General features: G+C 44.1%; 1 protein-coding gene across 1 annotated transcript in view; it reads right to left on the reverse strand.

The window, feature by feature from the left end:
• Positions 1–1,379: 1,379 nt before the first annotated feature.
• Positions 1,380–15,788, reverse strand: part of LOC311509473 (prostaglandin F2 receptor negative regulator-like) — a 48,438-nt gene continuing 34,029 nt past the window's right edge. Inside the window, exons 12-15 of the mRNA XM_084574702.1 lie at positions 6,051–6,237; positions 5,840–5,958; positions 5,690–5,740; positions 1,380–4,412 (exon numbers count right to left, since the gene is read on the reverse strand). Of these exons, the coding sequence (XP_084430828.1) occupies positions 4,300–4,412; positions 5,690–5,740; positions 5,840–5,958; positions 6,051–6,237 (470 nt within the window). The 3' untranslated portion in view covers positions 1,380–4,299. The remainder of the gene's footprint in view (positions 4,413–5,689; positions 5,741–5,839; positions 5,959–6,050; positions 6,238–15,788) is intronic.

The raw sequence follows: 15,788 nt of genomic DNA on the forward strand, positions 1-15,788 counted from the left end.
TTTAAAGTTCCTAATCAATTTTTACCATCTGAAGAACACTTTAAGCCCTGACACGGCCGGAAACTACAACTTCTGGTTGTGTGACGATGTAAAATCATAATTTTAACCCGTTTAGTGAATTTATCTGCTCCCATGCAGCGAGAGTATTTTTGGGGGAGGAACGCGGTGTGATTAAACAGAGGAGAAACCTTAACAGACAGCAGACTGGGGTGATGGAGCCGGGGCTGTTTGGAGCCGCTGTAGACATCAGCATTGATTACAATGAAGACGAGAAAAACGTGTCGCCTCTGGTAGACTCTGGGGAGAGCAGGCTGCTTATACTTCTTCGCCTCCGTGCGCTGCTAAATTTTTCCGTCTGAATTTTTATTTTTTTTTGTTATGTGGAGCAGCCCTCAAGCTGTGACACGTTCTGAGCCGGAGCCAGGGGTAACACCGCGAAATGTGCCATCTCCGAAGCAGCAGGGGCGAAGGAGAACCGAATAAATAATAATAAAAAACAACACTGGGTCAATTAGAGAAGACAACGGTTCAAGTTGTGACAAGGCCACATAACCAAATGATATGAGCGGCAGGAAAATGGGTCAAAAGGACCCTGAGAGAGAACAAGTGCCTGTTAGAAGAGCCAATCAACACTGGAGAAACGGTGGCGGAGCGAGAGAGAGCTGGATGGAGAGGCTGTTGTTAAAGAGGTGTAAAAATCAAAACCCGAGAGAGAGCCACCGAGGTTTCAGCTCATCTGCATTTCTAATCAAGAGCAAAAGTGAATGAGGGATCGGCGTGGTGAGGGGGAATGAAGAGAAAGGGGAAAGACATAGAGAGACGGAGACGGAACGAAAGAGAGACTGGTGACAAAAAAAAAGATGGGAGTATAAACAGATAAATCCCGGAAGACCAACGAGAGGATGGGATGCACGGTGAGAAAGACGCGGAGGCAAGAGGAAGAGATATCGCCGCGGTCCAATGCTAAATTATAAAACATTTATTCTGCCAGAAGTTTTTTTTTGATGTGTTTGGGAGCGGAGGAAAAACCTGATTGATGGCTTGCCCGGAGACGGAGAAGAAAACTAAATTGGCCCACATTTGTCACAAGTCTCCGAGCAGGAACTCTGATCACCGCCGCATCAGATCCTCGGGAAAAAATACAGCAGGAAAAACTAAATCAACAAAAAAGGGGGCGAACACTGGCCAGCCAGGGATACGTTCAGAATCAAGCAGCTAGTATGTATTCAGCCTGTAAAGCAGCTGTTCAGTGTTGAAGCAGCCCTGGCTGACCACGCGTCAGTCAGGATGAGTTAATTATTAAGTCTACGAGGTACGAGGCATATAAAAAGAAAAAAAAACACAATAAAATGAGAACAAACCAGTTGCGTCAAAATGAATACATCTTACAAATCTATTTATTTAAAAAAAAAAAAAAAAAAAACATGATTCATCGTACTAATCGTGATCAGATGACAAAATAAAAAGACACAGGGGAAGCCTTGCAGTGACACTTTCAGTGGTGTGTGTATCAGTGCTACCGTTTGTGTGTGTGTATACCATCAAGAGCATTGTGCACACATTATTTGCATGTATACTCAAGCACTGTGAATAGATCCTGAATACCGAAACAGCACAGTCACAGAGAGGAACACACACACACACCCATGGAGTGGGTTAGTTTTACTAATTCAAGGAGGATGTATGTAAAAATGTAGGATCCAATTGTTTTCTCATTTGCATTCAAGTTACACGTGAGAAATAAGTTGAATTTGTTATATGGCTGGATAATTGTTCTGCACTGGCTGCATGGCTAGGCAGCCAATCAGGGAATAACAGTCGATTTTTCAACCAGACTTCATCTTTCATTCACAGCATTTTAGATCTGAATGGTGGAAATCGAGTTGTCTTTGAGCTGTGACCCGACTACAGCCTGATATTGCTCATAAAATTGCTTGAAATTCCCTTTAAAAGCACATCAAACAAAGCTCCCATTCAAGCCCGGTCCGTTCGGGAGGAAACGCAGGCCCTGCACATCGTATTACAAACCCAACAGGTCCGTCTGGATCCTGCTGCGTTTGGCCAGAGGCTCCCTCACTTCGTGTGTGTTGTTGTTGCTGGAACTGTGAGCGTGCGTTCACGCAGCAGTCGACATGCTACACCAGTCACCACAAGCCCATTCATTTGCTATAAAAAAACGCCACAGAGACTCAACAGATGTCAGCCGATGATACAAATGGGCACTGCTGACAGTCAGCTGGTTATTGCAGATTTCTGTTATTGTTTTTGTTCAACAGATGTGTATCCTTTTGTGCAAGTGCAAGCTAAACTTTTGTTTTGTACAACTTTTCTCAAATTGAGACAAAACTCTGATTATTTATGGAGAAGAGGCATTCATTGTTTGGGGTTGAAATTTATTAGCAAAAGCGCTAGCCAGCTAGCTAGCTAAAGGCTAACTGGCTAGCTGGCTAGCGAGCAGCATTAAAGGAACAGTTTGATAATTCTTTTTAAATATGCTCGTTAAACAGAAACCGGTGGTTGATGCAGCCTAGCTTAGCACAAAACTGTGGGGAATGCTAGCCTAGCTAAACCAAGAAATGGCTTGCTCGATAGGGATCAACATTAAAAGTTTGATATACATTTGATATATTTAAAAATATGCTTGTTAGAGTGGGTGACTGTTAGCCTAGCGTAACCAAAAACACGGCTGCCAACAAAAACTTTTCTGGTTCCTGCCTAGCTAGCTAGTTATCAGTCTTAAATGAACAGGAATATGTTTTAGAAATATGCTTGTTAGCCAGAGACAGGTAGCCTACAGGTAATACAGGCTAGCTTAGACTTCGCTAGCTTGCCAAAAGTTTCAGAATCTCATCTGTACGTAAATGGGGTTGGAACCAAAAATATCTCAATGAGCACAAATGTGTAAAAAGGGTTCTTTCAAAGCTAACAGTTTTACTTTTAAGCTAGAGGTAAACTAGGCTAGCATTTCCCTTGCATCTCGTCTTGGTGCTAAACAAGGCTGTGCACTATTTCCCAAAATGCTGAACGTTCCTTTAAAAACTGAAGCGGAGAAACATGCGCATCTTTCCTAAAACTTTGCAAACATTGGAAGAGTTCCTTGCATCACCCTGTTAAAACAGAGTCATGTTGTTCACAGTGTGAACACGCAAGGCTTAGATGTCATCAAAACGAAAACCCTGGAAAAGACTTGTGTTGCGCACGAATGACATCATACTGTCATTATAAAACAGTACATGCAACTCTTTGTCTCACACACTGTAGCACGGCACCCACACGGTGTACGAAACACACACGAGACTCGGGCAAAAAGAACAGCTGGATACATTTCTGAATATTTATAAAAAGAAGAGTGCTTGCTGTCGCCACTTTCAGCGGCTGTTCAAGTGTAGATCTGGTGATATGAACCAAGCACACCTCCGTCAGTTCAATTATTGGCACCATATACAGTATATCTCACACACAAACACGCTAACTGCATATCATCTTGTAAAGCTTAAAAATGTCTCTCATTTTAAAATCTCTTAATTTTCAAAAAACTAGAGAATAAAGGTAAATCCTTTAGTTAAGGTAGGAATACTCTGGGGGTGGTGGTGCGGTACCTCTCGTGTAGAAAGCACGCAGAGCACTTTAATTCCTTGCAGCCTACACGTTCAGTCATGTGACTTTGCAAGGATGTAATGAGGCGTCATTAACCTCACCGGTAAAATGAAATGTGACTCCTGTCCCACCAAACCCAGACAACCCCTGAATCTTCCAAACCTTCCAAGAAAATTCGGCGGGGATTGCCGGTTGCCGCAGAGTAATTTTCAACGACCCTTGGCATCAGAAGAAAGCAAATTTATATAAAAAAGAAAAAGCATGTAGTCCGGCTTGATCGCTCCATTTGTGATCCCTAGTGGTTATGGCGGCAGCAGATCTGTTTAGTGGTCCTTTATTCCCAAAGTGGCAGTGATGACTCCTGTTCCATTAAAATCCTCAGTCTTGGCTGGGAATAAACGTATCTGCATAAAATTCACTAGAAGCGCCGCATATGTCTTCCTAGAAGCAGAAGTCTGAAAGGCTATGTATCCATTGATGGGTCCCCTGCACCCTCACTGCAGAGATGAAAAATCCTGAGCACCTTTGTTAAAGCCCTGCGATTGGTCGGTCGGTTGGTCGGGAGTCTACGTCGTTTTACTCCCAACGTCCGTCGCCCGCGAACAGCTGGGTGTCCCAGAAATCGTCTATGGGCGTGTGTCTGTTGTGTGGGTGGTGCTTCCTGTGCGCGCTGCAGTGTGAGGGTGCGGGGGAAAGTGTTTGTCAGTCCATCTCCAGGTCCATAAGCTTGCTGCGCGAGCGCGGGGTGTGCGTGGTGTTGCGGCAGCAGCACTGGGCGCAAACCAGACCCAGGATCAGAGAGAAGAGGCCCACACCTGGAAACACAACAATGAGGTTATTAATGGTTCCTTGTGCCATTGCTACAACTGGCAGACAAATCCCCACTTCCAGTCTTTACAGGTAATGCACCAGAATCGCAATCTAAATTTAGTTTCTGGCTCCAAAAGGTTCCTGAGTGTCGTTCTTCCTAATGGCCCAGGAACTACAAGATAAGGTGTAAAGATGCTAACAGGTCAAACACTCATACTACCTTCATTTTACAGTAGAACGAGAGTATTTTGTAGGAATAAGCACTGATTCAAAGAGTGAGGACCTTTCAAGAAGGCCTACAACGAACGAGAAACTAAATTTAAACACTATTCAGCATTAATGCACTCAAGGCCGGCACATTGGACTACGAAGGTCAAACAGCAGCATCGTCTCAAGAACTGTGTTCTTGAGAAAACCGGGCCTCTTTTTGACCCGTTATCTGATAAATATTTGTTGCACAGCTCTTTAAGACGTGGCGGAGAGGATTTTACTCCCAGATGTCTGGAGCACACAACGGTTGGAGCTTTTTAAGAAAGTCCAGACCTCATTACTCCAGAGCCCGTCGATGTGCCAAGATTCCCTCATCTTCAGTTGGAAAGGGCCTGTTACTATTTGACGACTACCACTGTACTGCAGCTGGAACAGCTCCTGTAATAACCACTACAATCATTACTGACACTACACATGCCTAGAACATTTTCATGATTGATAGCAACTTGGAACGTCAGCATCGTCGCCAATTAATGCATAATTTATTGACTATTTGAAATCGTCTTTAAATCCACAGTGCACGGGCCTACGCCAGCTGTAAGACACGTGTCCTAAATAAGCATGAGCGCTGTCAGATAGTGGAGTGTTGGGGCAAAGAGTCTATGCATATCCAGTGAGGACGTTGGCGCTGACAGCGAGCACCCGGTAAGACGGGCTCTCCTCGCTTCTCACCAGCTTCGGTGACATGTTTCTGCAGCTGTTGGCTGAATTTAAATTTCCTCCATCCTAGCTCAACATTTCAGGAAGCCAGCTCGCGAAAATGAACCAGGAGAGTTGGTTCTCCTCCAACAAATCAGATGTTGTTAGCCTTAGTCTTAGTGCATAGTTACTTAAATGTGTTTAGATGTTAAATCCGACTTGTTGGCAGAACAGTATTAAAGGATTGAGACAGATCTTAAATAATAATAATTGGAAAATCTAGATTAAATATAATCATGGCTGAATACCCTTGACAGTACAACAACCAATCATTGAATCACTGTCTCTAGGACATGTGTAATGGTTATATTACCCAGCGAGGCTGATGCGCCATACAAGAGAGGCAACTTTAGGGAGTCCCACACTGGAGAAGGAGAGAGAAAAAGAGAGATCTGTTAAATATGACAAAATAAACCGAACAGTAAAATGAAAATGCTCAACTCTAATGATCTCCCGCACTCACCGGCAAATTTGACAGTGAGGAAGACTCGACTCGACGTCTTCTCCTCAGCTTGGGTCCAGGCTCCCGTCGAGGCCGACATGTACCAGGGCGTGGCCACGCAGTGATACTCGCCACTGTCGCTGGAAAGCACACAACACACGCAGGTCAAGGCGCCGCAGCCGAGATGCGCCGGGGTGAACGGTAAGTCATTCGTTTGCTGCCGTTTACTTACGTGTCTTGAGTGCCGAAAATGTTCAGCAGGTAGGTGTTGCCGTCTTTGCGCTCTATCGAGATGTCGCTGGACGAGTTGCGCTCCATTTTCCTGACGATGCCGAAGCGGTCGACGCTGGCTACCTGGGTCGTCGTCTGTCCGCCGCGCAGCCGGGTGAAGAACCAGCTCACCTCGTACGACAGGTCATCTGAAAGAGACAGAGCGTTCCTTGGTTACCCTTTAGAAGTTACAACATTTTATATGGAGATTGAGCTCAAATAATGTGTAAACAAGAGATTCAGGCTTTATGCTAAGCTAGGCTAACTGCGCCACCACAGTGCTTTAAAAACGTAGGTTAAATTTAGATTTAGAAGTGACATAATCACAATCAGTTGTCACAAACCACTTTCAAAGTATTCTTAATGTGCTTACAGAATAAGCCGACGCCATCTTTCCTCCATTTAAAGTAAATCTCTCATCTCTTAATACAAAACTTAAAAAGATATCTCTTGCAAAGTGCCACTGAAAGGCATCTTTACTGCAGTGACGTGATGTGTTTAAAGTCAGCGAGAGCTCAAGTGTAAACCAATGGGCCGTTTCGGAGAACAAAGAAGTTTTATTTGAGCCCCGCTAGCTTCAGCCTGCCCGCAGTTAACCAACATTAAACTGTGGAAGGGGTTTCCTTATTTTTCTTGGAGAGAAGCGTCACTATACCCATTACATTATGGAAATTTGAGTTTTTCTCCCCCCCGAGGTTCAACGGGGTCCCAAATTAGCCAACAGAACAAATGAAACCAGAACAAATCCATTATCAACACATTAAAACTAATGGCCGCCGCTCATTTTCCCTCAGAAAGATAAAAAACAACAAAAAAAAAGACGTGTCCTAAAAAGGATGATAGTGATGACAAAAGAAAGAGAAAAAGGGACAAGAGTTGTAGAGAATTTGCGATAATAGATGCAATCTTTGGGAAGGGGGGGTGGGGGGGGGCAAGCTAATTATTTCCAAGAGGGAGAGAGAGAGACAGGGAGCGAGAAAGAGAGAGAGACAGACAGAAGCACAAACTAGTCATTAGTCTGTCAGCGAGAGAGGGACTATTAGCACTGTACCTCCTACACACACACACACACGTACAATAAAAACCCCATGGAGCCTTAGTCATCCTCTGTCATTTAGGAGACAAATAGAGGATACGGATGGAAAAAAATAAAAGGAACATTTGCGACAACGCGGGAAAGAAGACAAACGATGATGAAAAACAATTATGAAAAACGACAGGGAGAGACGCAAAAAAAATAAAAAAAGAAGGGAGAAAGAAGAGCAATGATGGAGCGACCGTAATGAAGAGAAAGAAGAGTGGGGAGAGGCGTGAGCTCAGCCAGAGCAGAGTAATGAATCACGTCGCAATTTCTCTCTCCCGCTCTTCCCCATTGCTTTTAATATTCAAGTGCTACATCATTAAAAATGTGTAGTGGTAGTAGTAGTAGTAGTAGTAGTAGTAGTACTAGAAGTACGAGTAGCACTAGCCTAAAGCATCACCTAAAAGTCCGACTGTACCTCCAGGACACAAGACTCCATGACAGCAAGATCTCTTTGAGTTGTGCTGTGGGTATTTAACCTTTGCCAGTCTATGATCACGCTGGCGTCACTTCCCCTGCGCTGGTTCCCTAGGCTGAACAGCCAATCAGAGGGATCTCTCCAAGCAATCCGCTGCCACATTGGACAAAAAGCTAATGACAATGCTTTGACGAGTGCCAACGGTGCGGGACACGCCTCCAATATGATGGCGTAGCTAGCGTAGCCTGACATGCGTCTCCCCAGAAATGTATCTACGGCAACGCAGACCACAAGAGCTGTGATTGGTGCAAAAGTATAAATGGCTCGCACCGGCATAGGCTTCGTACGTAGGCTACGGCGATGTCCCAAAGAGGTATAAACTTGAGGAGTCTCCATGGGGTTGGGTGAGTTCAAGGTTCAAGGTTGGGAAAACAGGCTAACCACAGGTGGAAAACGGTGGGTTAATCCTGGAAGGCTACTGGTAGCACACTTCTTCTTAGGAAAGAAACAATCCGACTGTCCGATCAATTAAAACAAATCTACTACTCAGCTGGCCACCAGACCAGAAGACTAAAAAATAACCCTGACCTTCCTTCAAGCACAAATATCACCAAATGTGAACTTGTAGCCAGTCAGTTTAATTTAAGCACGATTAAAAGACATTTACGCTTGCTATGGGACGTACCCTTTTCAACTTTAGCCTCACTCGCTAGATATTTGTGGCAATATCCAAAACTTTAACTGGACTCCATGCCCCCACTATTGGTTTATTGGTTATATATTGATTGGTGATTATAGTTACCAGTCTCTAGGCTCCACAGCTAGTCACACTTGGCACTGATTGCAGTTTTGTTTCTACAAACTGTCAAATTTAGAAAGAAAGAACAGCACTTGGACTTTTAATTAAGACAGAAATAACAGTCCTTAGAGTTGACATTCATTTTGAGCCCGTCCAGTCTGAACATTAGATCATCCAGTGTTCCAGTTGGAGTCCCGGTTCCTCTGAGCTCCCCCCCCCGCCTCTCATGGGTCTAAACCCGTCACTTCCTGTTAGCGGAGAAGTGGACACACTGGACACCGGGATGTAATTTTGGCAAATCAGCTTTACTGCTTCTCATTTAGCGGAGAGTGCAGTGATTCAAAGTGAGAAGTTGAGTGGATTCACGGAGTAAAAAAAAACAAGCTTAGAGAATCTGGACGTTTATTGCCCATTTTTAGGTACAAAAATGTAGCCTGTTAGTTTATCTGGAGTTCATTATCCTAATTACACGTCTGTATTTGTGTTTAAATGAGGAATTTGAAGGTAAACTAAATAAAAATATGATAATTTTTCATGTATACTTGGTAAATGTGACTAATCGGACTGTGGCGATGATGATGATGATGGTGGTGGTGATAAAGATGCATTAGGACAGGACAGGGAGGGGGCACTATTTTTTTCCCGCATAAAGACAAGTAGCCAAGCGCACCATCGGACCAAAGAGGAGGAAACAGGAGGTGACACTAAGGGAGTGGGGGGGTGAACGAGTTGCTGACCACACAGACAGGCACATCCCCCTCCAGACTCGCTGACCAGAATCAACTGAAGAGTAAAGTTCTGACACAGAGACGGACGAGTTACCCATTAACATCCTCAATAAAGCCCACAGCAACATAGAGACGGAACGCAGGAAGTAAGCTTGTCTGGAGATGCTACGAATGAATCGGGTCGTCGGGCCACAGAAAATTTGATTTCGGTGATGGATCATTTAAAATAAATTAATCAAATATGATGATTTTATCTTCTAAAATCAGTTTGTCTGTTGGATTCAAACCACTGACGGTCCCCAGATACCGCTCCAGTTCACACACCATCAACCTCCGTCATTAAAGTCAATAAGGTTGAGCTAAATTCACTTCTTCTGGAGGAGATTATTTTTTAAATAAGTCCATAATGAAGTCCATATTGGACCTTGTGTGTTTTTTCTTCTGGTTCGCTCTCTGGTTCCCTCGCTCCACCCCAGCTCCTCCCTGCTCCTCAAATGTAAGAGTTTGCTGCTTTTCCATGTTGTAAAGGTTGATACACGAATGAAAATTGTAGGATCTTGACTGATTATGGACAGTCATGCCATGATGGCATGCTCACAACTGACACCTAATGTCCACATGAGGCCCAAAGTAAGCCTATACTCCACTGAAACTCTCTCAAGCATAGGCGTGGTGACCAAACCTCACCCATGAATCAGTCTGGGCTCCCGCCGGTACAGGCTGCAGCGGAAGGAAAACAGGCCAAGTTCATGTGCAGGATGCAAGATGGGTATGACGGGACTCAAAGGGACCGGACACAAGAATCACGTCTTGAGTTTCAAGTGCTGGAATGATAACGGAACTGGAAACCAAAAGTTATTTCCTTAGGAGTTACAGTAAAGAAAAGCAATAAACTGGACATTTTCCTGAACTTGTAGCTTGTTGTATCATCTGAATGTTCATGTTTTGTTCCTGGATATCACCAGTTCCTATGATAAATCATTGAACCGATGTCCAAAAACCTGCATTATTGTTATTTTCCCCATTTAATATATTAACAAGCACAGAGGTGTTTTCTGAACGGAGCATGTATGAAAATTTTAATCCATTACGTAATCAGTCTATACTCTTATATAATCTCAACATTTGAAACGCTGACAGTCAAAAGATATTACTTCTTTGACGTTCTGATAACACCGGGTTAGTGTCTGACGTCGCCGTTACTGATCAAAGACGCGTTTTGCATAATTCCACAGAATTCCAGGAAAGGAGCTAAAATTAGAAAAAGCCCCCACCTTCTCGCAGCAAGTTTCCGTCCTTTAACTTTCTTTGTTCTTGACTGCAGCAGGGAGGGAACGTGGATTTGAAATACTCGGCGACAGAGGAGATTATTGTGTTTGTTGCACAGAGCACAAATCAACGGCAAGAGGCTCTCAAAAGTGTGAACACGCATCAGGCTGGTCGTGCAGTGTGACCCGAGACCCCTCCACCACCTCCTCTTCTTCCTCCTCCTCATGAGAGGGGCTATAGGAGTATCTGATCCCCCACCAGGAGGCTGACGCACAGCTTCTTGCTTGCAGCTGTTCCTCCTTGCTGACCTTTCTACCCCCTATATGAACCCATGAACTCCAATCCCAACTGTCTCTGTTTACACTGCCCTACTGCTATCATGTATACTGCACACACAGCCACCAGAACACACACAAAAGTGTGTATAAGCAGCAACATACGCAGCCATATCTCCACAATTTTTTCTGAATGTCAACACAACAGTGTAGGTGAACACTAGCCCCAACTTCCAAAGCCCTCGACATCTTTGTGGGGGAAAGTTCTGGACTGGAGTCACTCCGCTGGGAACTGATCATGACCTTGCAAAGACCTGCTAGGCCAATCAAACTGTCCAGGGAGACTTTACACATGTCATACGTATCAACTGAGCACCTAGGAGTTGAAACATGTCCCGTAAGGAAAATGGAAGTCCTGTATATTGGATCAATCTCACTGCAACCAACCATTAATTGAATCAATTCTGTATATGCCCTAGCCTGGTCAGATGTCTAGACTTAAACCCCAATAAACTGCCTTTAAAATGGTGAATCTGAGCATTTGCAAAGAAATCAGATAGTTGAAAAGACCCTTGATGTCTTGTTTGACAAATGCTGCTCCCAAACGCCGATGGTCGATTCTCTGGGAAGACCATTAAAAAAGCTGGAACAAATGCATTCAGGGGGCGATTTCAAAGGATTTGGATTCAATAGTGGATTCATTCAAATGGTACCAAACCCCCACCTTCAGTTCTGGTGGTGCAGCAGCTTCATGAAGCAGAAAGGGGGCGCGCGTTCTGGTGTCTGGATCACAGAGGAGAAACTACAGTGCATCTCTAATAGAATATCTGGCTGCCGTCTGAGCTAATAAAACGAAAACGACTGCCGGTGGAAATGAAGACAGTCTGATTGGATTTCTCTGGATTAATCCCTCGAGGAGAGTCCAAGGCGTAAAACTGCCTGAAAACGCACACACATACACACAAAAGACTGACAATTACCACCAGTGCTTCTAATGAAACAGTGTGTGTGTTCTTTGCTCCATAAAGCAGGACAGCCCTGGTAGAGTGGAATACTAAACACTATAAAAACACCATTTAGCTTCGCGGAAACAAAGCCACTGGGAAGCTAAGTTTCCCTCGTTACTTGCTGCATGCCTAATAAGAACGCCGGCAAATGAAGGCAAATTTCAGATTCAGATTTGGCCTACTTCACATGCAGCAGCCTTTTAAACCAACGACCACACTGATGCACTGATGTGGGTTTTACAAGGCTAAGACCTGAGGTTGTTCCCCTAGAAGTGTTATCATTAGCAGTGTGTTAAAACCCCCACAGAGAATTGCATCATGCTCTTCGTCCCAATGAATGAACTCTCAGTATTGACTGTAGCTGTAAGTACACCAGCCGTCGGTTAAGAACATCCTCAAATATCTAACACTATTTGACTAAACCCTTTAGTCTTTCACACATTCTTTTTAACACTATCTACATTAATTCAACCAAAGGGAATTTCACAGGCTGACTTGGACAGTTTTCTTACCATTCTCCAGGAACCACAACTTCACTGATAAAATTATCCCACAAGGCACTGGTTCTCCGCAACCTCACCCGAAAGACTTACTCTGCTGGGCTCAGTAACTGTTACAAATCGGCCAGAATAATAGCTTGCTAGCAATTGTACATGCAGAGAAAAGACAAACTTAAAGGGGAACTACTGTTTTTTACAACCTGGACCTTATTTCTGGCATAAAATGTGATTACCCATATAATTTTTGTGTCATCTGTAGTCAGTCAGGAGATATTTAGATCTGCGTGTATCCATATAGTGGGAGTGAATGGGGCACCGAGATGCAGCCTCTAAATAACGCATCATCTGCCACGAAACTCGTTCATTTCACCAATATCTTGTTATCGTACACTGGTGCTATTCCCCGTTGAGTCCAGAGTTACCTGTTATCATCATCCGGGGTCTGTAGATTGACCTACAGACCCCGGATGATGTCTTCTGATCTGAATGATGTCTTCTGATCTGAATGATGTCATCGTGCACCCGCAACGGTCGGCTTGTTTACCTGTAATTTGCTACTGCTATGGTTCATCCACAACCTCAGAGTCGGACAAATATTCAGCCATGTTGCAAAAAACTAGCAGTAGCAAATTACAGGTAAACAAGCCGACCGTCCGCGGGTGCGCATGGCGCTCAGTGATGACATCATCCGTCCAAGTCTCTTCCCCTCACACACTAACAGATTTTTGTGCCAAATACCCACGCAGACCGTCCTCAAATAGTGCAGACTGGTGTAGACTTTGCCCAGCTTGGAACTGTGGGTAGAATTTGGCAAAAAATCCTCAGAGTCCTCAGATTTAAATGGTGGTCAAGGTTGATTGATGTCTTGATGTCAGGGGCGTTTCACCTGCGCCCTTAAACATGACGAGAAACTTTAGGCAACACACTGAACTTGACATAGATGTAAAATGTTGTCTCAGTCAACTGTGCATGCCTACATCTGCAAATGTGTCTTTTTTCTGCTTTAAAACATAAAAGGCCGACACTGAAACAGTAACCGTTATGAAAAGAGACAATTAATAGCAGACGCTGGCAGCTCAGTTCAAAGAAACACTGCTATCTGCGTTTCATTCCACATCCTGACACTTGAGTTTGTGCTCCTCTTATTGAAGCTCCACGCTGATTTTCCCCGTAAACCCACAGCCTTTCCAGTCCGATGCCACCGAAATCTGCCGCTACCGAGGATTGCGACAAAGTTGCATCTCTGCCCCCGCTCCCGTTTAACTGGAGACCTAATGGAGTGAAGATGATGGCGGCGCACTGCTGCCGAGGACTATCTCTTTCCACATTTTCAATTTGTGTTTTTTTTTACCGTCCTCTCCTCTCCTCTCCTCTCACACTCCGCTACCTTCTTCTTTTTTTATCTTTCTCTTGAAGTTTGCTTGACAACCATTTGCTCTGCTTTTTTTTCTCTTTTACTACAGAAGAAACATCCAGACTGAGGCATCGTTTGATGTTCTAACTCAAGACTCTTCTTTTGCTTCCGATGAACACCTGAAGAGAGGATTTTTTGCAGTCATGTAGAGGCCACTGAATATCAGAAATGACTTTCTGACAACAAATAAATAAATGAATAACCTCTAACAAACTTATTTTTATTTTTTTATCTCTGAAAGGGGATGACAGAAAGAAGTGTGGTTTTCTACTGACTGTACTTTCTACTTAAATATGGGATTGAACTGGTACATTTTTATCACTTTATTGACATCAAAGTTAAGAGTCATTAACGTTTAAAATGCACCAGTACAGGATTCCTGAATGAATTTAACTTTTGAATGAACTAGGTTCACCTATTGTTGCTTCACCAGAAACAGTTAATGGAGTGAGAATCATTTAGCCTGTTTGTCACCCCGTCCCACCACTTCATATTGTTCAGTCCATCCTCCCCTCATCCCTCTCTCCTCTCTGCTCAACAACTCTTCCCATTCTCCCTCTCACCACTTGGTCTGAATTCACAGCTTTCCTCTGGTCCTCGTCTCTCCCTCTTTGGGAAACTTTGCATGGAGCCACTCTCCCTCCATTTACAGCCTCCTCTATTCACTCTCTCCACTTTAACAATCTGTTTATCTCCACTTTCTCCCATTCACTCCCACCTTCTTCTCTCCCCCCCCTCTCCCTCTCTCCCTCTCCAAATCCAACTCGCCGTCTCTCTTCTTTCTCTACCTCGTTCTGTCTCCCCGGCCGGCTAACGGAGCGTGAGATTGGCTAATTAACGGCTGCCTGTCGGCCCTGCAAAGACAGCTGGGTTATTTGGTGAGAGCGGAGAGGAGGGAGGAGAGGATGAGGAGGAAAGGAGGAGTAGAGGAGCCAAAAGAGGAGAGGAGAGGAGAGGAGAGAAGCTTGCCTGGTTATATTTATCTCACAGCATTATTTTAAGGTATGATTTAAGTTTTCAGGTGTTAATCACCTGTTCCTGTGTGCACTGAGAAGAAGTGTCTTCCATGGCACTATTTATTATTCTAGACACACAAATCTCATGAATCAAATTTGAAACAATACAAGCTGTACAAGCTCTGGCCTCTAATCCGACACTATGTCCTCCGCTTTTAGCTCCGTTTTGGTTTCCACCAACTCCTGGGAAAATATGTAGCTCTTGCTGCTCTATAGTTTCCTTGTTAGTCCCTAATCTTGCCTGTCTGTAGTCTGGTGATGTGCGGGCAATGCACGGTCAGTGAATCCAGACTTGTTTGGTTAAATCGGCAATGTGCTGTGAAACCAAAAGGATGAGCTAAAAGAAGCTAAAATGCTCTGAAGCCAGTGAGCTTGATAAGCTCGTACTTGTCTATACACTGTGTTACGGTAAATCAAATATATATATCACAACAGGAATTGTCTTCCTCTTGGTTTAGCAGCTGTAATTCTTCTAAAAAAATGGCAGATGAATGGAGGCTTCAGGGCTCACTGGGATTTTACCAGGAATTCTTACCAAATGACCGACCTTCTTTCCTGGAAGGATACCTGACGACAGTTAGCCTGTGTGTACTTGTCTCTACTGAGTAGTAGTGTGACAATACAAGCCTTTGCACAACAGGATGCATAGGATGTATCATTTCCATCATTAAGGTTATGGGTTAAAGGTTTAACAACTTAACTACAATATAATTTTTCACACTTCGCCTTTTGCCTTTTCTAGGTGTCTGATTCCTTATTTGGAGGCTCAAATGAGAAAGCACGCGTCATGTGTGAAACAAAGCTTCATTTTCCCCAAGAGAAACATAAAAGAGTGGTATGCTGCCATTTTAACAAAAGAAAAAGAAGAAAAAAAAAACAAAAACGAAGTGATATCTTGTGAAACTGCCGCAGTTTCAACGGCAGGTCCTCAAAGCCGAGAGAAAAACATCTCTAATGGTGATGTCACCCGCCCCCCCCTCGCCCCGCCGCTGATTTCAAGGCGAGCGCACACTTCCACGACTGCAACAACATGCCATTCATTCCGGCGGTAATGAACGCTGTGTGTCCGCACGCAGCGGCACGTTGAGTTAATCAAAGCAAAACAACGCGGGGCCAAAAAAGATAGCGACTCAATCACACACACACACACACACACGCCACGCATCTGTGTAAGCAGCAGTAACAACAATTTT

This window comes from Chelon labrosus (genome assembly GCF_963514085.1).
Source record: "Chelon labrosus genome assembly, chromosome: 24".
In the NCBI taxonomy this organism is placed as follows: Eukaryota; Metazoa; Chordata; class Actinopteri; order Mugiliformes; family Mugilidae; genus Chelon; species Chelon labrosus.